The following is a 24,181-nucleotide window of genomic DNA, read 5'->3' on the forward strand; positions in this document are numbered from 1 at the left end:
ACGTTGATGATAATAAACCAGGGCGTTGAGTGTATGTATAAATTTGCAATTAGATTTACGAAGTGAGAACTCCCCGGGCTTAACTCATTATACTCAACCCGTTATCTCTGATACGATTAGATTCATACGCCTTGGGCGGATGTTTTTATTCTTTTTTTGGACTTTTTTTCGGTGTTACGTAAAAGAATTCAGAAAGAAAATCAAAGCAGAAAGAATGAAATTATTCGCACATACGAGAGAAAGCTACTGCTTTATTTTATTGGCGTTTTACGAATTAAAAAGAGCTAAATTATTCGTGTGCCCGAGAAAGTTTTTAAATTCTTTGGGTGTGTCGCATGCTTTGCAATTAAGAAAAAAACTTGTTAATCAATATGCACGACAGAATGTTACATTCTCTGAATCATTTGGAAATTTTGAGAATTAGGAAAGACTGAACTATTCATATGCATGGGAGAGTCTGATATTTGGAGATGTTGAAAAAAAGGACCAAATTATACCCATGCAGAAGGTAGCCTTAAATTCAGTCATATTATCGATAAAAATATCGAATAATTAAAGATGGCGACCCAGCTCATCAATTATTACGTAAATGGGATTTCGTTGTCAGGAGAAAACGGATGAATCACTGCCAAGTCAGTTTTAAGTAAAGTCTCCTTGGGTTTAAAGTGCTTTTATCTGTAATATTACTCTCTCGCCTCTCGACTAAATCCGCAAATATGCCATTTAGTTTGGGTACATTGGGTAAAAGAGCCGAATCGACCCGACCCAGGGTAGACTGAAGCATAAAGCATCGTAAAGATATCACACACGAATCCGCTTCGTTTTACGATGACCGTTGTAATCACTGGTAATTGTAGCATGTCATGTTTCGAGAATATTGTCTTTACTCGGAGAGAGAGAGAGAGAGAGAGAGAGAGAGAGAGAGAGAGAGAGAGAGAGAGAGAGTCCTTTCCCCCTTTTTTTCTCTTTCTCCTTATGCCTCATTCTGTCTTTCATTTCTTCGTTTCCCCCTCTTTCTCTCATTTATTTTTTCCACCTGGCTAAGCCCTCAGGGACCTTAATTATACATCTCGGATAATTACCAGGAATGAGTTTACCGGTTAACATCCTTCTCTCTCTCTCTCTCTCTCTCTCTCTCTCTCTCTCTCTCTATGTGTGTGTGTGTGTGTGTGTGATTAATTTCAAGATATTCAACCAGAAACATTTTTATGAAGTTACTAAACCAGGACAATCTTACCCAAGCATGAGTCATATACAGTATATATATATATATATATATATATATATATATATATATATATATATATATATATATATATATATATATATTTCGAATCAAATATTGGAGGCCATTTGCCTAATCTCACTCAGTTTTTTAAACGACCGTCAACTGAGAATTGTTGCTGATTGCGTTTCCAGTGAGCCTAGCCTTATCTGGAGTTTCTCAGGATTATGTTCTGGGTCCTTTATTGTTTTTAGTCTTTACTAGCTACATAATTGGTGGTCTAGACAGTAAAATAGTTCAGTCTGCAGACGAAGCAATTCTTGTTTGTAGTTATTCCCTTCCCCCAAGTGCTAAATGAAGTTAATGTTATCCTTAGGAGTAACGTAGAACAGGTTAGGAAATGGTGCAGACAGTGGGCTATGAAACTCAACTCCAGCAAAACTTAGCTAAATTAACTCGCGCCGTACTTATGATCTAAAACCCGCTTTTAACAGGTAGAATTGTACTTAATTATTTCGAATATATGACAATTGCTCGACGTACAACTCCATGCTTTCTTTTTGACAGTGGTTATGAATTATTTTATTCACTAAATTTCTTATATCCAATGAGCTGTTAGTATTTATGACAAAAGCTTTTAATCTTTCGTTCTGCCCTTACTGGAATATTGTCCAGCTGTCTGAAAGTCAGTAGCAATGAAGGATCTCCAGCATGTAGAGGATTCAATTTCCCAACAATGATACAAAACATTTAGACAGTCGCCAGAAGGCATCTTGTTAGACCATTTTCCGTAACATTTATTTCAACAAGAAACTACTATTAGACCTTTTAGAGCCTTTTCCACAATAATTAGTGCACGCTAATTATATCAACTTTCTGTTGAGGTGTCAAGATGTTCCACTGTTCAGTACCAAAATTCCCTCTTTCCTTTCAAGTAAAGCAGCAAAATGTTCTCCCAGTGGCATTAATGATTGACGGTGCCCATTATTTTGACAGAATCTAATGCGAGTCAAAGGCTTTGAGCCCCATTTCCAAAGCTTTCCAGACTTGCATCACAACTTTTTAATGTACATTTTGGTTTGCTGCTTTATTTTTATTGGTTTTTCTTTTTTCCTCTTTAATATATGGGCCTCTTAGCATTTTAAGTTTGTTCTTTTTTATTTTTGTTTATGATAATGAAAGTATTAATAATTATATATACTACTTCACTTATTTATGCTGTTTTTGCTGTTCGCACAATTTTCTGTCTTTCCATCTTTCCTGTTATCTCACCACCTTCTGTTCTCCTCCACCGTCGCATCTTTCTCCTGTGGACACAATCGTACCCAATGAATAGATTTGTCGTCTGAATCAGGAATGTATGCTCACGGCTTCATTAATACTTAGCGGTTATCTTTCGATAATGAAATTCTCTCTCTCTCTCTCTCTCTCTCTCTCTCTCTCTCTCTCTCTCTCTCTCTCTCTCTCTCTCTCTCTCTGCGTTGATAACCGGTTTCTTCGGGCGTCTTTCGTGGATTCCTGGTAGAAGGCGTTAGTTTTCGGTGAGGCCTAGTTCTTAGCGTACCTAGTCTACTGTAGCATTTTCTGCTAAATCTATGTTGCTTTTTCTGCTACAGCTACAACTACAACTTTTGCTATTATTACTACAACCGCCAGTTTCAAATAACTATTACCGTAACCGTTGCTTCTGCACCATTGCTAAATTCTGCCAGGACTTTAAACTAATAGCTATTTCTTCTGCTTCTTTCACCCTTTTGCTATTGCTGCTATTATTATCAAGTCGAAACAAGAAGCCCCTTGTTGCTTTAAATACTATAGTTTCGCCGCCTCTGCTGCTTTAACTACTATTGTCAGTAGTGAATTACAGGTCCTGTCTACTTTAGTTCTCCTCATGCTACTTCTGCTGGCTTTGCTTCTACAACTAACAGCATTGCTACCTCTGCTGTTTCTGCAACCATTACTAGCAAAAGTCTACCAGCAGCTTTTATCCCATAACTACTGCTTTTCCTACTATGACTTCTATTTCAGTTGAAAGATTATTTCTACAAATAAAGAAATCGATCTAAACATTTGTAGTTGATGACAGAGAGAGAGAGAGAGAGAGAGAGAGAGAGAGAGAGAGAGGCACGCATAACATTAAACCTAAATCGTAGAATGGCCTTGAAAACGGACGGTCAGAGGTTCCAAGCTCCCTAATTATGGTCGATTTATTAATAAGTCTACAATCCGCCAGACAGCGAGAATTTAAGAGATGGAAATTAGGCCTATTGTTCCCTCAGGGACCTCATCTCTGGCGAGTCCTACTGGGGCCAATCGAGAGAAGAGGAGGCCTGTTAGGATATTTATTATTCATCCCTCTCGGGATAAAAGGGACATTTCGTTTCTGAGGGTTTGTCCTTCAGGATTGAGTCTGTTTTTTATTTTAGTTTTAGTTTGTTGTTTTGTAGAAATCTCTGTTGGTGGCTTTTTTTTACTTTTGTTTTGTTTCATTTTCGGCTCTGTTTTTCATAAGCTGGGTTTTCCTTATACTCGTATTCTGGTGTATATATTTTTATTTTCTCTTTCTTTTTCGGAAAACCCTGATTCCTGTTTTCTGTAGTTTTTATGTATTCTTTTCTCCCACCCACCCTGCCTCCCCAACTGTTTCCATCATATTCATTAATGATATTACAAAAGATTTTTTTTATTCCCAGGCTTGGATTTTGATCCTTAAGCGTCAGTCGATGTTTTCTAAGAATAGAGGATTCGACAGATAGTTCGATGATCATAATTAACATGTTTTATTCTTATATTTTTTCCCCCCTTTAAGACGTCTGATTTATCAGTCGGTGATTTTCCTTCATCACATTTTTAGTCTTTCTTTATACGATTTGCACTCATCATCATCATCATCATCATCATCATCATCATTTATACCTAGTTCATCATTCTCATAAGACTACTCCAATCAGTAATAATTTATAGGTCAATTATTTCACAGTCATGATATTTTTCTGTCCTATTTCAAAAGAATTGCACTCATCATGCATATCATCGTCATCATTATACAAATCACGATGATCAATTTTGCCACGATAGCGCAACTTAATACCAAATCGCCGAAAATCGCATCGTCATGGTACGATGGTTACGCAGCACCTTCGATTTCCATCGCCGTAATATGAACGTTGAATTCTGTTTTCTCATCATTACGACGTAATTACACCATCTTTCACACGGCGCTAATGTCTCCACGATCGTCTTCTTTCTCCCTTTCTTTCTATCTATCTATCTATCTTTCTTTAAATCTTCAGCTGAAAACCCTTATGGACAGAGTCAGCAGACTATAAACCTTGGAGGGCTCCAAAGGGAAAGCAGCCTGCTCAGAGAGAGTTTCAGAAGGTGATAAATGAATAACTATGAGGGAATAGAGAGTAAAACCGATCTACCTAAGATCTAGGAGACGTCAGCAGACAGCAGGAGTGAGTTTGCTCTTATCTTCAATATTTCGAGATCTGATGACTGCAACTGTACTGGGCAAACTATTCCACATTTTAGTTGTAGCCAAGATAAAACTCCTAGCAAACTGAGTAGTCAGCAGGAGCGGCCTGCCTAGTGCCAAGGATTTCACAGCCGCCAATAAATAATAAACTTAATAAGAACTTTATGGGCCAATGACTGGAGACACCGGAAGAACTGAGGGCGATAGTGATAACCAGGAGGAAATTTACGAATAGATAATTTATAGCTGACGCACGTTAGTCAGGCGACGGCGAATGATCGGGGACAGGTGTACGAGAATTTACAGAATTTACGGGTCGTATAATCATAACCTTCGGATTTAACTACACCTCATTAAAATTCTTTTGACGACGCTGAATTACGATTGGGGTTTGCAGTCATTGGCTAATACATTTTTCTTATCTTCATTAATAATATCCTGACCACTGATGCCAAATACCTTATACATTTTTTATGACTGGCAAATATGATCTTTTGGCTGATAAAATGAAAATATGTTTGTAAACAGGCTTGTCCCGAAATAATAATGATAATAATAATCATAATAATACTATTTGATAAATATCTCCAGTTATATATAGATTTAGATATTCCTGATTGTATAGCCTAGAACGTTGGTATTATTGACTTTTACCAATAATAATAATAATAATAATAATAATAATAATAATAATAATAATAATAATAATAATAATAATAATAATTAATTAAATATCTCAGCTATATAAAATTTAGATATTCAAGATTCATTAGAATAGACTCGTATGTAACTATTTGATTTTTTCCACACACACACACACACACACACACAATACACACACAATAATACATTAATAATAATTATTATTATTATTATATTAATATTAATATTAATTATTATATAATAAAAATAATAATAATAATAAAATAATAATAATAATAACAATAATAATAATAATAGATGTAAAACCACATCAAAAGAACCTCAGACAACATAGGTATTATTAAGCAAATCAAACACAAAATGAGCACCGAGTCAGTAACTTGTTTATTCTTTCCTTTCTATTATTCTGTTCTTGCGTTCTACTTCGCATTACTCCAGCCCATCATTCCGGATGGTTAGCGGACCGTTTATATCGGTTCGCTCACCGCTCAATTATATTGTTAAAAGCTTCCATTAGCGCGGTTCAGTACAGCGACTGCGGCAATGGGTCACAGCGAGGCCCGAAGGCCAACGGAGTGGCTTACACGGATGCGGTTGGAGCAGAGATCGAGTCATCCTTGCATCCAATGGGCTGTGGTTGACGACGAGATCATCAACTGTTTCAAGTACTCCCCTCCCTGAGAACAGCCAGAGCCTCTAGCTTTGCTCCGAGGCTTCTCTCTCGCTCTCTCTCTCTCTCTCTCTCTCTCTCTCTCTCCACGCATACATAGAGACTAGGTGCAGCTAGATAGATGCCTCTACCACCTGTTTCCTTGGGAGTTAAGTTTTATTTTTGGATAACTATAGCAGATGCGTTGAAATCTCCGTTATTAATAATTTATAGGGAGGGATGTGTGAGAAAAATCTGATGCCATTGATTCTCTCTCTCTCTCTCTCTCTCTCTCTCTCTCTCTCTCTCTCTCTCTCTCTCTCTCTCTTTTTCATGTGTTATTGTTTGGCTTTAAATTATGATCCATATATAACCTCAGTAGTATTAATCAAGCTAATTTTGATTTCACCTTCGATTTCCCAAAACCATTCATAAATGACCTTGTTAAATTTCTAGTTAAAATCATCTTATCAGGAGCACCCTCAATAAAAAAACAATAATACTATTCCAGAGAAGTTCATGGTCAATATCGTTTATTCAGTATAATATTTCTTTCATCAACCTCATTTGATCAAAATCATCCAAAAATAACCCAGAAATCCTATGAATTTTGTTGTAAACTTCCTTTGGTCGATGACATCAGCAGGTAACAATATTGGCCAATTTATATTCACTATCATTTCTTCCATATTATCTATAAACAATCACTGCAACACTCTTGCTGAGAAAGTATGTAATTTGGTCAGTGACATCGTGAAAAAAAAAAGCTTCAATATTCAATCGAAGCGGAAAGGAAAGTGCAGCAAATAAATTAAAGCAGTGATAAAACTTCCATTCAGGAAGGTAGCTATATAAGTTTAATTACAGTACTTCCATGTGATAGAGTCAGAATGTCTACAGTGACATCCTCAAGGACTCTACGGCTGATTTTCGATCGATAGTAATAAATCTTTGTCATGATCACCTCATTCCCAAACTACGTGTCAATTGTGTTCCATCTCAGTCGAGTCAATTTGTTAGAAATTTCACACAAAGGCGCCTCCGATGATTTCAAGGTATTTCGTGCTGATATGTGATTTCCTTCTTTCTCCGTGATATGTCTCGTCTTAAGAGGCCAAGGGGATTTTGTCTCTCTCTCTCTCTCTCTCTCTCTCTCTCTCTCTCTCTCTCTCTCTCTCTCTCTCTCTCTGGTTTCATGTAGGGGCTGGCCTTAGCAGATGGAGGCTTTTTAGCTTTGTTTCATACGAATATTTGCATGTTATGAAGCAAAAATAGTATACCATTTTTTTTATTTCACTCAACTTTTGTCTTTACTTACCAAAGGAACTATGTGTTGTTATGGGCCAAAAACGATTTCATAGCTGTCGCCACGAATTTTATCTTTTTACCAGAAAACCACTATAAAACTACTAACGACATACACTGATCAATTATTAACAAAGTTGTTATGCAATGAATATTATTCCTTTTTTTCGTTGATTGAAAAATTCGAGCATTCAGGCTAGACTAGATGCTCATCATCATGAAGATAGATATTAGAAAGAAAGAGCAGGCTCCATAATGCAATGCCGTTGCTTAATGAAGAAAATAAGAGAAATGGGTGTTTCTTGTTTCACTACTTCATTGTGTTAAATTAAGGTGAAAAATCTTACCTCTGACTTGTGGCATACTGAGTTCATAGAACAAATAACTGATTGGCGACAGCCACTCTGACATGGAGCTCACTGGAAAGAAAGAGAAAGTGAAATGACAAAATTAATTGAATTCAGATCAACTTTCGTATCCGCCGAAAGTGCGTTTCAAAGCTTTAGTATCAAACCCAGTGAGAGTAATAAAAATTTTTAAAAATAAAAAATATATATATATATGTATATATATGGTTAGATAGACAGACAGACAGATACCTGGATAGAGAGATACTGAAAATGAGTTAAAGGAAGCCAAGGGCAAAACTTTTCCCTTTCAACTTTGAGGTTAAACTCTATTGTTGACGTTCCCCTTTCTCACTTGAGGTTATTTCCATCAACAACAACAACAACAACAACAACAACAACAACAACAACAACAACAATAATAATAATAATAATAATAATAATAATAATAATAATAATAATAATAATAATAATAATAATAATAATAAAACTGCTCGACGAACAGATGCCATCATTTGACACGGAGGCTGATAATGCAATCTCGTTCAAAAGTAATCTTTGCAGGAGTAACTTTAAAAAGTTTTTGAAGTCGAAGATTGTAATAGATTATATGTATGCCAAAATAAAAGTAAAAGGTAAAAAGATCGACTGTAAAAATCATTATTTCTACCCATTAATGATCTGAATATTATATTGGACGAGATGAAGTAGTCCGCTTCCAAATGCTGCCGTGTCACTTTCAGGGCTTAATTATTATACATCTTAAGAAAGATTCTTAAGATAAGAGACCTCTAAAGGTAATTGTAAGATTTAAGGGAAAAATTATTAAATGGAGACAATCACCAAACACATTTTATTTCAGTTCATTTTTACCAGTAAATTAACCTGTGACCTTGAATAATAACTACTTACCAAGTTTCATCTACATCCATAACTAGAATTTTCATACCCTAGCTCTATTTGCTATTCCTTGTCGCAGTTTTAATAAAAAAAAAGCAGTTTTCAGTGAAGCTCCGGGGGACACTGAACCACAGCACCTGATTGCTAATCAGTTTCACATGATTTTGACTCATTCTTGAAACCAGATATCAGCCAAACGAGATCTGCAATCAAGATGGCGTCCGCCGAGTTTAAATATGGAAATGATTAAAGTTCGGATTCACCTCGATGGATTTTCTATTAGCGCTGTGGGAAAAGCAGTTCGTCATTTCTGGATCAGCTCTTTCATCTCTCCCAGTCAGTGCCACTTTCAGCCATGTAATCCATGACATTAAGCCTTCCAGGATTCTTTTCCTCCTGGAGGATGTATGCGGGTCCTGATCCCTGGTAGCTGGATCTCGAGGTGAAGAGAATGTTGGTAATGGCGGTGATGATAACGTTGGAGGAGATTGGAAAGACAATGACAGTAGATCACGGTTAACGAGATGTAGGTGGAGGTGAGATACACGATTTTAGGCCGAGGTGTTTTGTACAATGGTGACAGACAATACTCACAAGACGAGGCCGCTGTCACTTTGTTTTCGTTGTTGAGGTCACGCCCTCCCATAGATGAAGATTTGGGTGAAAATGACATTTTTCCCCCTCTCGTTAATTTAGGTATTATAAACTTACGAGTGGGATTCTTGCTAAGAATATTTACATCAAGGTCAAAAGAATATTCTTTAGACCTTGATTTACATCAGGTAACAAATTCATCTGAAAACCACGACCACTTACCAGCTTCTTATCTTCAAGAGAGCGTTCTTAAAGGTAATTCTTTTGCTCTTTTTACAAATGCAGATTGTGTTGTTCATATCTAGAATTCTTTCGTTGTCATCTTTAATCAAGAACTCGGCAGAAAAAAGTTTTAATGGGAAACTATTTGGCTATTTAAGTAACCTTACGTTATCTGTGGTTTTAAGTAGCTAATTTCTCCTTCGCCCAGAAATGTGAATTGCCCTCGATAACTTTTATAAATAATATTCGAACCGTGAAAACAGTACGATTAGCAGACAACAAATCTAAGTTTTTCTAGGTTTGCCCTGTCGAGGTTATACTGTAGATCTCTCTCGTTGGTTTCTAGTCCTAACGAGAAGGTTTCACGGTATTTTTTTATGGCTCATCCAGCGTCTCAGCTCAGTGATTGTTCTCCTCCTCCCCGGAAACCATCCTGACAATTACTAAGGAACTTCTACAATTACACTAAGGAACTTCTCCTACTTTCAACTATTCTCTGGAAAGCCCATTAAAGCTTGTCTCCTCGTCTCCCAGGTTGTTGTCAGACAAGGGAGCCTCATCCAGTTTTGTCTGAATAGGACTGAGAGCGCCTCAGTAAGTTTCAAGTGCCCATTCTTTTCCGATCAATGGAAGACGATGACGAAAACATTTCGACGATATCGCGAACAGATTTTGGAAACGAGTGGACAAGCATATTATTTCGGAAGGACGAAACACGAACATAAAACTTGCCCCCACCCTTCACTCTCTCTCTCTCTCTCTCTTTCTCTCTGTACTGTCAATCGACAACAATAACCTGTATCTTCTTCGCGAAGTCGACCGTAGGACAGCGCGTTTCCGGCTGCTGGTGGAGAAGAAAGAAAGAAATAGGCCGTAAACCTGTAAACGTTATCTTACATACTGTAAAAACCCCTCTTTGGCGGACCACCGGGGTTGACAAACAGCCCAAACAGACCTCAGGTAAAGGTGGTTCTTTCTCTTCTCACGGCCATTACACCATTACGGCGCACAAAGAATCTGACGGAGAGTAACCAGAGACCTTCTTCTTCTTCTTCTTCTTCTTCTTCTTCTTCTTCTTCTTCTTCTTCTTCTTCTTCCAGGTCATTGAGAGAAGGGGGAGCCGAAATCTGCAGAAGCCGAAGGTCTTCTGTTCTGGCTCTTTTCATTTTTTCTTTCTTTGATTTTTTTCTCTTGGTTTTTCCTATATGCGTCTTAGCAGTTTGTTTGATATACTCGTATGTATGTATATATATATATATATATATATATATATATATATATATATATATATATATATATGCTACTGTATCTGTGTTTATTGCCCATCCTCAGATTTGTTGCCTTCATTAACTTGCCAGTCGAACGTTTTGGTAACTGGGATAAGCAATCTACACTAATGAACGCATTCCTCATTCACTTCTCACATTCAAATAATCATAACTTTTTCATAGTATCTGCACTCACGTACTTTAACCACTTGGTAGCATCTTATTCATTTTTTTCATTTCAAAGTTCTAGAATCAGCTGGCCATATGCCAGCACGGGCTCTTACTCTTGGGCAGAAAGTATAATTCGCTCATCAGTCGGCCAAGTCTCGTGATACATTCCCGTTCGTCCTAGTCTCCGAAGGTCTGTTGCAGAATTTTAATTACTGATTTTTGAGACGTAGTCGTAATGTAATGTCCATGATGTCACAGATGCTACGGGAGATCCAGCGGTCACCCATCCCGGTAATGATCAGACCACACAACGTTTGGTTTCAAGCCAAAGCAGGACAACTGCGGGTGTAATAGATACTTAAAATATCCTGTCTATGCTTGATATTCATTCACAGATAGTTTTCTAACCTATGAAGAATGTTTCATTTGTAATCCTGTCAGCATATGACTACAGCTGCTAGACAGCAGTACACAATACCGCCCTAAAATGGAAGACTGCAGTATCTGCAATTTTTGCAGTATCTGCAAAAATACAAAACTGAGAAAAATGGTAGATACTCCCTTGCCTTACACTGATTTTACAGATACTGCAAATGGGACCTCCCTAAATACTCGTGGAAAGCATTGAAGAATCATTCTGAAACTGCAGTATCTTGTGTATTAGTGTCTCACGAGCCCAGTAGGTGGCGTATCTCAATTTCAAAAATTTTGCAGATACTGCATTTTTCCAGTTTAGGGCAGAATACGTTATCAGAGTTGCTACATAAATTGCAAATCGGGAGTCAACTTCGAAATTTTTTTATACTTAGGAAACCTCGTTCATTCAGTTTAACGGTATTTAGAGCACTGATGATACGTTTAAAACCACACTGAAGGATAATATTTCGATCAAACTGTAAAACCCGTTTTCTTCTTCGGTGCTAAACATTATATATTCACATTAGTGTATCAACACTCGCTTCAACCTCAGAGGAAGAAAACTTGCGCAACAGTTTTCATTGGCGAGTCCAGTTAGGAAAACAAAAAACAAGCAAAAACAAAAAACAAAAAAGCCTAATTGACGTTACCAGTGATTATGCCCCTCTGTGATAGACGAATCTTCATTTCACCTTATTTGCTTACGAACATAACTCTGAGGAGAGATGAGCCTCTCTTATAAACGGTAATTTACTGCCTACTCGTACGATGACTCACTGGCGGTGTACGATGACCCCGGGTCCTTTTAAGGTCGCTATAAACAGAACCTTACAATCTTATACTCGCTCTGTTTGTGTGCATGTTATGCAAAATTATTAATTATACAATCATACACTGTATAAGAGAAAATGTCAGGTAAATGCACTTATAAATATATATATATATATATATATATATATATATATATATATATATATATACTGTATATATATATATATATATATATATATATATATATATATATATATATATATATATATATATATATATATATATATATATATATATATATATAAGGGCACACAAATGATGTATAAAATAAAATGTAAGGTTAATACATATTATAATGGAGTATGTAAGGGCAAACTGTGTGAAGGAAAATCTAAGGTTAATACACACTATAATGGGGTATATAAGGGCACACGCTGTGTAAAAGGAAATGTTAGGTTAATTCACATTATAATGGAGTAAATAAGGGTTCACACATTATCATGGGGAAGTAACGAAACCCTTCATTAGAATAGCTTTTACCCCACTAAAGGGGATTAATAGCAAGAGCCCGTTCTGGCGGCAACAATAACAAATGTATATTAAAAATCCTAAGTTACATCAGTAAACTATATTATTTGCAAAAGATAATAATGCTGTGTATGGATAAAATTGTGGAATTTTAATATGCAACAGTTTAATCAGTAATAACAGAAATGGGGATCTGGGACTCATTAATTTCTCAGCAATAACAGAAACGGGGATTTGGAACTCATGAATTTCCCTGCAATAACAGAAATGGGGATTTGCGACTCATGAATTTCCCAGCAATAACAGAAACGGGGATTTGGAACTCATGAATTTCTCAGCAATAACAGAAACGGGGATTTGGAACTCATGAATTTCTCAGCAATAACAGAAACGGGGTTTTGGAACTCATGAATTTCTCAGCAATAACAGAAACGGGGTTTTGGAACTCATGAATTTCTCAGCAATAACAGAAACGACGATTTGGGACTCATGAATCTCTTAACAATAACAAGAATGATAATTTGGAACTCGTTCGGTTGGTGTTCATATCATCTTCCTTTTTTTTTTTTCTTTCTTAATGCGAGTTGATTTTATCTCGAGATGAGAAACACGATCATAAACATCTCAAGGTCTTGATCTTGATGCTTCAGTCAGGAGTGCCAGATGATATTTATCTTCCCAGGGGCGGGTTTTTTGCTCTCAAGGATATTTTTTGGGAGGAACCACAAAACAAGATACAGATGCAAACATCATTATTAAAAACGAAGCAGCTACGAGTCTGCGCACTGCATTTGATTAAACAGACATACATACATACTGCACATGGTCCGAGTTCGATCCCGGGGTGAACTCCAAGTCCACCCAGCATCAGACGGGAGTCAGAGAAAGGGACAGGTACCAACTCATCCCAAAAGTATATATATATATATATATATATATATATATATATATATATATACATATACATACACATACATATATATATATATATATATATATATATATATAACTATATATATATATATATATATATATATATATACACATACATACATATATATATATATATATATATATATATATATATATATATATATATATATATATATATATATATATATATATATATATATATGCATACTATGTATGTATGTAATGTTCCTTTGTGACTGTGGCTTCCTAATCTACTTTCATTCGGAACTGGGTGACGATTTAACCTGAATGGCCGCTCGCTTCTCATATTTTAGTAATGAGTCACTGCTTTCCACCTCTCTCTCTCTCTCGGTCCACCATGAAGTAATCCCCTACCCGAGAACGGGTGGAACCGATTTAGAAGTAATCAGCAAGAAATCTCTCTCTCTCTCTCTCTCTCTCTCTCTCTCTCTCTCTCTCTCTCTCTCTCTCTCTACCCCTTTGACAATTATTGATGCTGTCAATCAAGTGTTTTGAGAGACTCGTTTACTGCTCAAAAGCGCCATGCACCATTAGCTTTGTTTTTCTGACTTTAAGTGAGACTGTTCACTTGTTTGTTTGTCCATCTTAAGATACTTGTTATCTCTCTTTTGCCTTTCACCCCGTCTTCTCTTTCTCACAAATGGTAACCTGTTTTTGTAAACATGTTGTTGCTTATAATAGCAATTACAATCAAAATTATAAAAATATTTTGAATTACCCCTGCTTAACAGTGCCATGATATTTTATTGAGTGTAATAATAATAATAATAATAATAATAATAATAATAATAATTATAATAGTAATAATAATAACTCCTACTGAATGAGTGTCATGAACGTTATATCGTGTGATTTTTCCATTAATAATAATAATAATAATAATAATAATAATAATAATAATAATAATAATAATAATAATAATAATAATAATAATAACAATAAAAATAATAGTAATAATTTTAATAACTCCTACTGAATGAGTGTTGTGAAGGTTATCGCGTGTGATTTTTCCAATAATAATAATAATAATATAATTGGTAATAATAATAACAATAAAAATAATAATAATAATTTGAATAACTCCTACTGAATGAGTGTTATGAAGGTTATCGCGTGTGATTTTTCCAATAATAATAATAATAATAATAATAATAATAACGGAATTCCCCTTTTGTCATCCATGTCCACCGATCAGAAGACTGAGAAAAGGAAGAGGTTTGCGACAACGCAAAACTCATTTAAGGATCAGGTTTGACCTGACCACCTGACCCGTGATTTGGCAACAGCCCCAACCTGTTTATTGTCTCCCACGTGACTCCCTTCCCCTGTTATTAAGTCTGCAGTGTGTTATCACGTAACTACGTGCAATATAGAGTTTACGCCCTTCTTCCAGTGTTTTGCTCCATTTCTAATTGTGATGGGTATTCTCTATAGAATAAGATTTATTATTTCAAGATCTTATTGTATTTTTAGAAGGTATTTTTGCTAATGATTGAGGTTAATTATTGTTTCTTCATAATTTTAATTTAGTATCCTTATTGAATAGGCTTTTGTCTGTTAAGTAAAAAAAAAATTCATTTCAAAATGCAACATTGAATAATGATTCCTATGTGGTTGATCAATATTTCTTCTTAATTCTGATTAAGCGTGTTTTCTAAAATAATATCTATTTTCAGAGGAGATTGTATTTTTAGAGTGCAACGATACCAGTAATTGTCTGATTCTTTCTTGTTCATAATTCTGGTGAATCATTCTCTAAGGAATGAACTTTCTTTTCAGAAGTGATTGCAGTCTAAGAATGCAACGTTACCCATGATCACTTTATGTATGAGTGCCCTCGTATCCTAATTCTAAGTCTTTTCCATAGAGTAAACGTGTTCTTTTTCAAAATGGAGAGCTTTTTTTATGATGCAGTTCTAATTAATTACTCTTTTTTAAGATATGTTATTAATTTCTCATTCGATTTATATTCATTTCCAAATAGCAAATTTAATTTAAGAATTTAGTCAGTTATAATTAATCTCCATTTTATCTTTGGTATACTTGGTATGCTTGCCACCTTCCGATTACAGTAGTCATTTAAAATCGTTTGAGTATGCTGTGTTCATTATCGTTTTAAGTTCAGAATCAGTGTCAAATCTGTAACAGTATTGAATATTCTGTGTGGGTTATTTGGTCAGTATTTTATGTTGAATTTCATATAGACATTGACAACGTACATTTGTACATACATACATACACACAAACTGGTAGACAAATTCGACTACTAACTGCTTTTAATGATGCTAATTATAAGAAAATATATCAAATTTTACATATAGATACTGACTATCATCTTTCTTACAGTGCATGATGCTTCATTGGTGCTTTTCATAAAAATGGAAAACCATTAAGTAAATCCTAGCTTCCTAACTGGCAAAATTAATCTTTTAAACTAACAGTAATTACATTAGTGTCTTGGGTACTGGAACTTCTTTAATATCTTTGAGTAAATTAAATTCTTCAAAATGTGATGGGAAAGTGGAATCGAAACCTTCTGCTTCTGCTTTCAAAAGGCTCAGGCTGTGGGATTAAATCTTCCTTTCTTCTTCTCTTTTTTCCCCCCCTCGCTGCTGGCAACAGGATCCGTGAACAGGTAGGATCATCAGCGTCAGACGGTCGCAAATGGCGACCGCTCCAATCCTCTTTACAAAGGATCAGCAGCACGCCAAAAGGGATCAAATGTCATTAAAAGGGACCCTTTCAACGTCCTTACATAGACTTTTTTTTTTCTCTCCTCTGTCTGCCTGCCTATCTGTCTTGAGCCAGTTCGCTCTCTCTCCCGTGCCTGCATGCTTCGATACCTTTCGTTAGATATTAGTAAGTAACTGTTTGTGGTTTGTGTGTTATTTTGTGGATGGCTTCCCTCATCACCCCTCTTGCTTTATTATTAGAATTTAGACATTTTTAGAGTATATTAGAGCACTTATCTTGTGATTGTTATAGGAGGAAATGACTGAGGAGAATTTCTCCTTTGAAAGAATTAGTCTCCTACGTCAACCCTTACTTAATAAAATCATTAATTTTACCACTAAAGAGTCGTATGGACAAGAAATAAACGTTCGAATAAATTATTATCCTTATGTAAATATAACTGAAGTACAATGAATAAATTATAGAAATAAACACAAATATCAAAAATCAAGAGACCGATAACTATTACGCACATAACCAGAAGTACATTATAGAAGAATTTATTACTTAGCCTCGAATGCGTGATATTCAAATGTTTTCAGAAAACTCCCCGCGAGAGAGAATTGACGATTAGCGTTAACTAAAGGGATATCTGCGACTTAAAGACCTAAGCCTTGTATTGAAGGCTTAGTATAAGTCTTAAGAACTTAAGACTTGCGTTACAGCGCTTTGCCTCAATCTCGGTTTATAATCCAGGGCTTACAGTGGGGGTGATATTTGCCCACCGTAAGATGTCTGCTCACCAGGATTAACTCTATTGCTTGACACAGCGGTGACGAGAGTGCTGTAAATTGGGATAGGTAAATATACAAATAAATAAATAAATAAATATATAAATAAGTAAATATATCAGAATACCTGGAGATTCAGAGAGAAAGGAAGAATGCATTGTCAACTTTCAAAATAAATCAAGGATAGGTTTAATGAGAAAATTAGCAAAAAATAAACTGTGAGAACTGTTGAAGATCCTGACGTGAAACATACAATGCATACTATCAAAATAAGTCAACGGTAGCTCTATCAGCATAAATGTTTAACAGAGCGATAAGCAAGAATAAAAAAGAAATAAATGCAACATATAAAAATGTGGATCTAACAAGATAAAATTTTGCTCAGGAATTAGACATGAACACATAGAGTAAATAAAACGAAAGAATAAACGGTAATTCCAATGTAAATTGAACGTGGGTCCAATAGGGTGTTTGAGCACACTTTAAACAAGAATAAAGACGTACTTAAAACAAACAGGATTAGACCCAGAAAGAACGGTAGATAACCATACGATCATCTTCTAAAATAAATAAAATGAATCTTATATGATAAAGGAGCTTTTCAAACTGAACTTTGATGACGTCACGTCTAGGATAGCAACAGGTGGGAATAGCAAAGGATGTGAATAGCAAAGGGGTACGATGATGTTTGATAATAAATGAGAAGTGGCGAGAGGATAGGAAAAGAATGTACAACAGAGACCATTAACAGGAAAATATGAGTAAAAGGTAATGAGGAAAACATTGATAAATGTGATTTTTTCATCTAAATTTTACAAAAGTCTCACGGAAAGTAAACACAGTCCCAGTGAAAATGAAGGGAATTCTTGCACCTATTTTTTTTTTATGTTAGGGTTCATTTACCATTAGAAAGCCGTCCTCCCTTTAGTTTCCTGTCTTTCGGGAGCATGCATGTGGTAATTCTGATCGTAGTTTTGTCTACTTAGCGAGGAAATAGAATTGATCACGGTAGTTAATCATCTTTTATAATTTAGCAATTAGTTGCACAGTAAAATGCTACTTCACTTATCTAAGTCTGAAACAAAGCTAATAAGTTTTCATTATATATATTTATTTTATTTTTTGTATGTGTGTGTGTCTTTGATGTGTATATTCGTAGTTGAAGGAGTGACTTTAACTTATAATTTCTCTCTCGATTTCTTTTGGTAATCTTTGCTATTTTTCTTATTTCTGGATGTGATCTCAGAGCAGCTTTGCCTTGGGTTACAATCTTAAACTTAATCTGGCTTTTCCCGTTAAGTACGAAGGACTTATCAGTTTAGGACTTGAACATCCAAGAATAACAAGTTAAGGATAGGTTAGGTAAGAGGTCTTATGTGAACTCATCTCGGATAATACATAAATAATTCATGGGAAGAAATTTTCTTTGGTATAAATAAAAACAAAATATTTGACAGAAAGCATATCATGATACTGATAACTAGGAAATATCTGTTAGTATTGTGTATATTTATAGAACATAAATGGTCACTAGTTTTATATATATATATATATATATATATATATATATATATATATATATATATATATATATATATATATATATATATATACCCACATTCAGTGTCTGGATAGACATGCAATTTTATAGTCATCTGTAAAGAAAAGAAAACCAGACATTAGTATTGAGATAAGGGATTAAAGATGTTTGTCCAGTTCAAACCAGAATCTTTGGTATGCAATATTGCACCATTTTGCATATATGTATATATATATATATATATATATATATATATATATATATATATATATATATTTATATATATATATAGTATATATATATATATACTATATATATATATATATATATATATATATATATATATATATATATATATATATATATATATATATATATATATATATATATATATATGTAATAGAATGCAATCTAACATACAAAGATTCTGTTACGAACTGAACGCCCATCTTTAAGTCCCTCGTCTCGATGCGAGCTCTTGGATTTTCCTCCTTTTACAAATGACAGCAATATTGCTTGTCTGTCCAGACACTGAGTAGGAAGAACCTCAGGAGAAACATGTGTTCCCTTCGTAAGCCGAGACCCAAAGCTCACATATCTCAGCCCCCACGAGAGCGCACAGGTGTGAGAGGTGTCCGCTGGGATGCCACCAACTCGCCTGCTGCGTTTATTGACTTCTTGCTTCGCCTGGGCGTGACATTGAAAATGGGCGTCATTAAGATACAACGGTCGATAGTGGTGGTGGATGGTAGAGAGGGTGAGTGGGGATTTCCTATGGTTTGTAGGTAGGGTGGGGGGAAAACTTGGGACCTCTTGCAGAAAATCCGATAGAGGGTGAAATAAGGTTTTGTGCTCTCTCTCTCTCTCTCTCTCTCTCTCTCTCTCTCTCTCTCTCTCTCTCTCTTTCTCTTCCTTGAAAGGGAGCTGATCGGTTAACTTGAAATTAAATTTCTAATTCTCAGAAAATTTTCACCTCTCTCTCTCTCTCTCTCTCTCTCTCTCTCTCTCTCTCTCTCTCTGAAAGGGGAGCTGATTGATGAACTTGAAATTAAATTTCAAATTCTCAGGAAAATTACACTCTCTCTCTCTCTCTCTCTCTCTCTCTCTCTCTCTCTCTCTCTCTCTCTCTCTCTCTCTCTCTTCCTTGCCCAGGGAGCTGATCGATTAACTTGAAATGAATTTCAATTTCTGAAAAATTCCACTCTCTCTCTCTCTCTCTCTCTCTCTCTCTCTCTCTCTTCCTTTAAAGGGAGCTGATCGATACTTGAAATTAAATTTCAAATTCTCAGAAAAATTCCACCTCTCTCTCTCTCTCTCTCTCTCTCTCTCTCTCTCTCTCTCTCTCTCTCTCTCTCTCTCTCTCTCTCTGCTGCTTCATGATAAGGTTACCTGTTAATGGCAGCACCTGTATGAACTTTCATCCCTATCTGGGAGTAAGAGAGTGATAATGACAACGTTGTCGGGACAATTACCTAAACTATTGGTTGGGAAGCTGGTAATAGCATCGCTATCTCTCCCATTATCTCAAGTATTGCCCGAGTCACTTGTGATAGCAGGCACCGTGGGTGCTATCATCGCAAGAACAAGAAACCGAAGGCAATTCTTTGGTTCTTCAGGGCGAAGGGACACGTGAGAATTCGACTCCGCAAATCATCTCTTTGTTGGATGATGTTGGGATGGTGCGGAATATTTGCCAATGGCAGAGGTTCGATGAAGCACTATGAGTTATTATTTCCTGTTCCCTGGTTCTCAGAAGTCGATTTGTTTTAGAAGGGTTGGATGACGCTGAATGCTTATTAGAATGTATAGACATTGTCTTTCTTTTGATCACGATATCCAAGTCCTTAGGTTATTTTTTTTTTTCTGTTTCTTTTCCTTTGATAAACTTAACAGACTTTATATGGATTCTCTTCATCTCTTATTTTTCCCGTAAGCAGTTATTGAGACAATGGACAGATCTTGCCTGAAATATCGCAGTTCATTTTAATCACTCTCTGACGTCGAATTTTTCTCTAACTGACCCACTGTTCCTTTTGTCTTCCAGGGACGACGGGACTTCAGACAGCCTGTTGCTCGGACAGTGACGGGGGAGTTGGGGGGAGCAGCGTGCCCCTCTGCCGATCTGGATGCGCTCCGCGGGTCCAAGCCCCCCACTGTTCCCCGGCCGTAGCACGCTGTGTCTTGGCGGTTCTGGACGACTTACACTGCACTACCTCCGCCAGACGTCGATCCTTAGAAGGCCGGAGCCACTCCAGCGACGGGCGTGAAATACCGAGGAGGGTCCGTGCTTCACACCCCCTCCCCTTTTTCGACCCCTTCCATGATCTGAGGCGGCACGAGCCTCTTATGGATGACACGGCCTCTGAATCCTCTTACGACAGTGCCTCGGACTACCACCTATACGAAGAAATCTTGTACGAGGCTGCTACGTCGTCATCCTCGCCCTCAAAAGCAACCCAGGAATCATTGCCTCCCCCTCTCCCTGCCCGTCCTCCGCATTTGTTCAGGAGTGTGAAGTCTCAACAGCATCAACATTCCTGCCAGGAAAATCAAGCAGCAGCAGCAGCAGCACAACAGACGCTGAAACCACATCCTTTGAAGTCTAGCTGTCATCAACAGCAGCAGCCGCAGCAGCAGCAGCAACAGCAGCAACAGCAACAGCAGCAACAACATTTAGCAATTTCACAACGACTACAACCTCAAGAAGTACAAAGTTCACAACAAAAGCAAACAGTTGGCCATCATGGTCAGACTCCCTCCTCCTCCTCCACCAAGCCAGCAGACACACCACAGCAACTCCACAGTCCAAAATTATCAACTGGGCGCAGCGCTTCAGGATAAACATAAAGAACAGATGCAACAACAACAACAGCAGCAGTCACAAAATCAGGCAAAGCCTACACCACCACCTAAGCCTCCTAAGCCACCAAGAACAGCGCATTCCCCAGGGGGAAAGTTGCAGCCTCCTCCTAAGCTCCCATCAAATTCAATATCCAGCAGTGCAACAACCCCATCTACACCTAGTGCTAAGTCACAGCTACAGTCTCATGGACATTCTCACCACCAGGATAAAAATCCACAACTACAGTCACCAAAACAAAAACAGCTACCCTCTGAGGCAGAGGCTGCCCTTAAGCCACAGACTAACAAGCCCAAGCAGCGCAGTAACCTCTACTCTATCTTTAGAGACAGGGATCACCGTCGGTGTCTGTCTGCTTCTTTACAACAAGAATATCAACAAGACTTCCAGCAGGAGTACCTACCAGAGCAGCAGGTGAAGTCAGCAGTGAAAGTGGCAACATGCGCTTCGGTGGCCGGTGCTGACGATGACTATGGATTCAAAGTGGTACCTCACGTTGTGTGAATTACAGGAGGGAGCTAAGACAAGATCTTGTCATTCTTGCGTAAACAAAGATCACATAAATTTCATGAAAAGACTACGAATCATGGTGTCCAAGATGGCCAGTGATTTGGTACGCATTCATATTTCTTATTTATTATGCTGTAGTTAGAAAGTTTTGACATTAAATCCTTGAACGTAGATGACTAAAGCCCAGTGAATCATGCTGCTGCTCAATGAAGTGAAACAAACTGATGCTGCTGCACTGCCCAGGCATGGAGTGATGGAGGATCAAGAAATCTGAGTCAAGTCAGGTGCCTCATATATTAAAAGAGTCGTCTTATCATAGCTTCCCAATATTGAAGGTGCTTTTCTATATATCGTTCTCATGGATTTGAAAGAATTTTAGTCCCATACCAGTACAATAGTGATTTATCTTAGATTATGTAAAACCAATTCAACCAAATCAGTGTTCAGCACTGCGATCCAGTGACAAGTCTTCTTCAGTCAGTGAGTGGAGTCACAGCGCCACGACTCAAAGTAAATCTGAATGAAACTGATGTTATGTCGGGATGTCTTTGAAGTAAGTTAGATATTTCCAACGGATGCATTCTAGCTGATGTGCTTTGCTGAGTGAATTAAGGGACTCGAACTTTTCCTATCATCTGATAGAATGTATCTGCTGACGGAAAAGGCAAGACGGAATTTACCACTGTGGACTGATGCTAGACAGGCAACTAATGAGAAAGCAGTAAACTCTTGGGTACCTCAATTAGACCCTCAGGTGATTGCTCAGGTTTGCAACTTAACTTCAAAGTGGGTTGATTTTTATGTAAATACTAATTTAGTGGTTCAGAAAAATAGAAAACAAAAAAAAATTATATGCCTGAGACTACTTGATGAGTTACCCGATGTTTGTGATCTGATCTCGGCCAATTCCTGTTAACCTACAATTCCTGTCTTAGACGAGACATTTGAAGCGCATGTGGTCCGTTCTGTTTACGCGGCTGTACTTGTACCAAACGAAGCCTCTGAAGATCGTACAAAAGACTTGATTGATTGATCGATTTAGTGAAGGATATCCCATAAATTGGCGACGCAGCATGCAACAAACAAAAGACATAAGTTGAACTTCAAGATGCGACGCTGTGAGTGAACTTCGCACAGCCGTTTTATGGAGTGTCTTTGATCGCAAATGATGGAATTTTGCCCTGAAACTTGAGCGATTTGAACGAACAAATAGTGAGGAATGCGCGAGAAGTCGTTTCTAAATGGTGCATGATATACTTTGCTTAAAGTACATGACTATTCCTCCACAATTTCCATTATACTTTGCTATGTTGTGTAGTATGTTTGTTTTCCGCTTCACCAAGGTACAGTTTTTGAAACAAATGTGACATTCAGATTTGAAACGATTGAGTGTATATATACTGTATATTTGGATATAAGGATGATCTATTCAGAGATTCAGAAGTATTCTTCAAATTCTTAGGTTTCCCTTTGACCAGAATGCGCGCTGATTACCTGCTATAAGATTATCATTTAATCCACTGAATTGAATTGATGCAATATCTGTTTCTCTACGATATCAGCAGGATATTTACGATTAAAAATATATGCATGAACACTTTGGTCAAAGTTACTTGCACGGATTTTGTTTGTAAACTTCCAGAGATTTTAATGTCGTGAAACTATGATTGATATTAAGTGATTCATTAGGTGATGCAATATGTTCTTTTTTACTTTTCTATGTAAGTGATAAAACGATTCAAATCAAAAACAAGAAAAAAAACAAAGGTAACAGATCTCTTTAATTTATAAAGATGAATGATTTAGTCTGTATTTTTCTACGTGTGATTCAGTATCAATCTATGGTTTACTAAATTACCTTTCTGTCGGAACCCTTACAGCAATAAATCTATATTGATATTCCTCCATATCTAAAGTTACAACAAAGCTGGTAAACAAAAGTCAGCAGACAAGTTAAGAAGCTTCTTAATTCCATTCCCATTTCGAAATAAGACGGACATAACACGTCATGTTTCTCATTGTAATTCTTAGGTCTAAATAACAATAACATTCAGACTTATTGGCCGCAAAGCCTGTGTTAATTATGCACTTTTATATCACTTTCATCATAAGACCTCAATTCATTCCTTTTATTGCAGTTATATACAATGTATCTAGACTTATACAATGCCTTAGGTTTTTTCATCGAAGGAATCCTATTTGATATTTTAATCTTTAACACGAATTGGAAATAAGAGCACTTCGTGGAATTGTTATGTCTTTTCCACAATTAGAATAACGTTCTGTCATAGTTGGGAGTTTTTCTTTGAGTA

The 24,181-nt window shown here is 36.6% G+C and overlaps 1 protein-coding gene across 1 annotated transcript in view; it reads left to right on the plus strand.

Annotated features, from left to right (window-relative positions):
* The window catches only part of LOC136842770 (uncharacterized), a 332,475-nt gene extending 309,065 nt beyond the window's left edge, over positions 1 to 23,410 (plus strand). Inside the window, 2 exon segments of the mRNA XM_067110589.1 lie at positions 20,544 to 21,296; positions 21,328 to 23,410. Of these exon segments, the coding sequence (XP_066966690.1) occupies positions 20,544 to 21,296; positions 21,328 to 21,863 (1,289 nt within the window). The 3' untranslated portion in view covers positions 21,864 to 23,410.
* Positions 23,411 to 24,181: the final 771 nt, after the last annotated feature.

Source organism: Macrobrachium rosenbergii, chromosome 2, assembly GCF_040412425.1.
Source record: "Macrobrachium rosenbergii isolate ZJJX-2024 chromosome 2, ASM4041242v1, whole genome shotgun sequence".
NCBI classification, from domain to species: Eukaryota; Metazoa; Arthropoda; class Malacostraca; order Decapoda; family Palaemonidae; genus Macrobrachium; species Macrobrachium rosenbergii.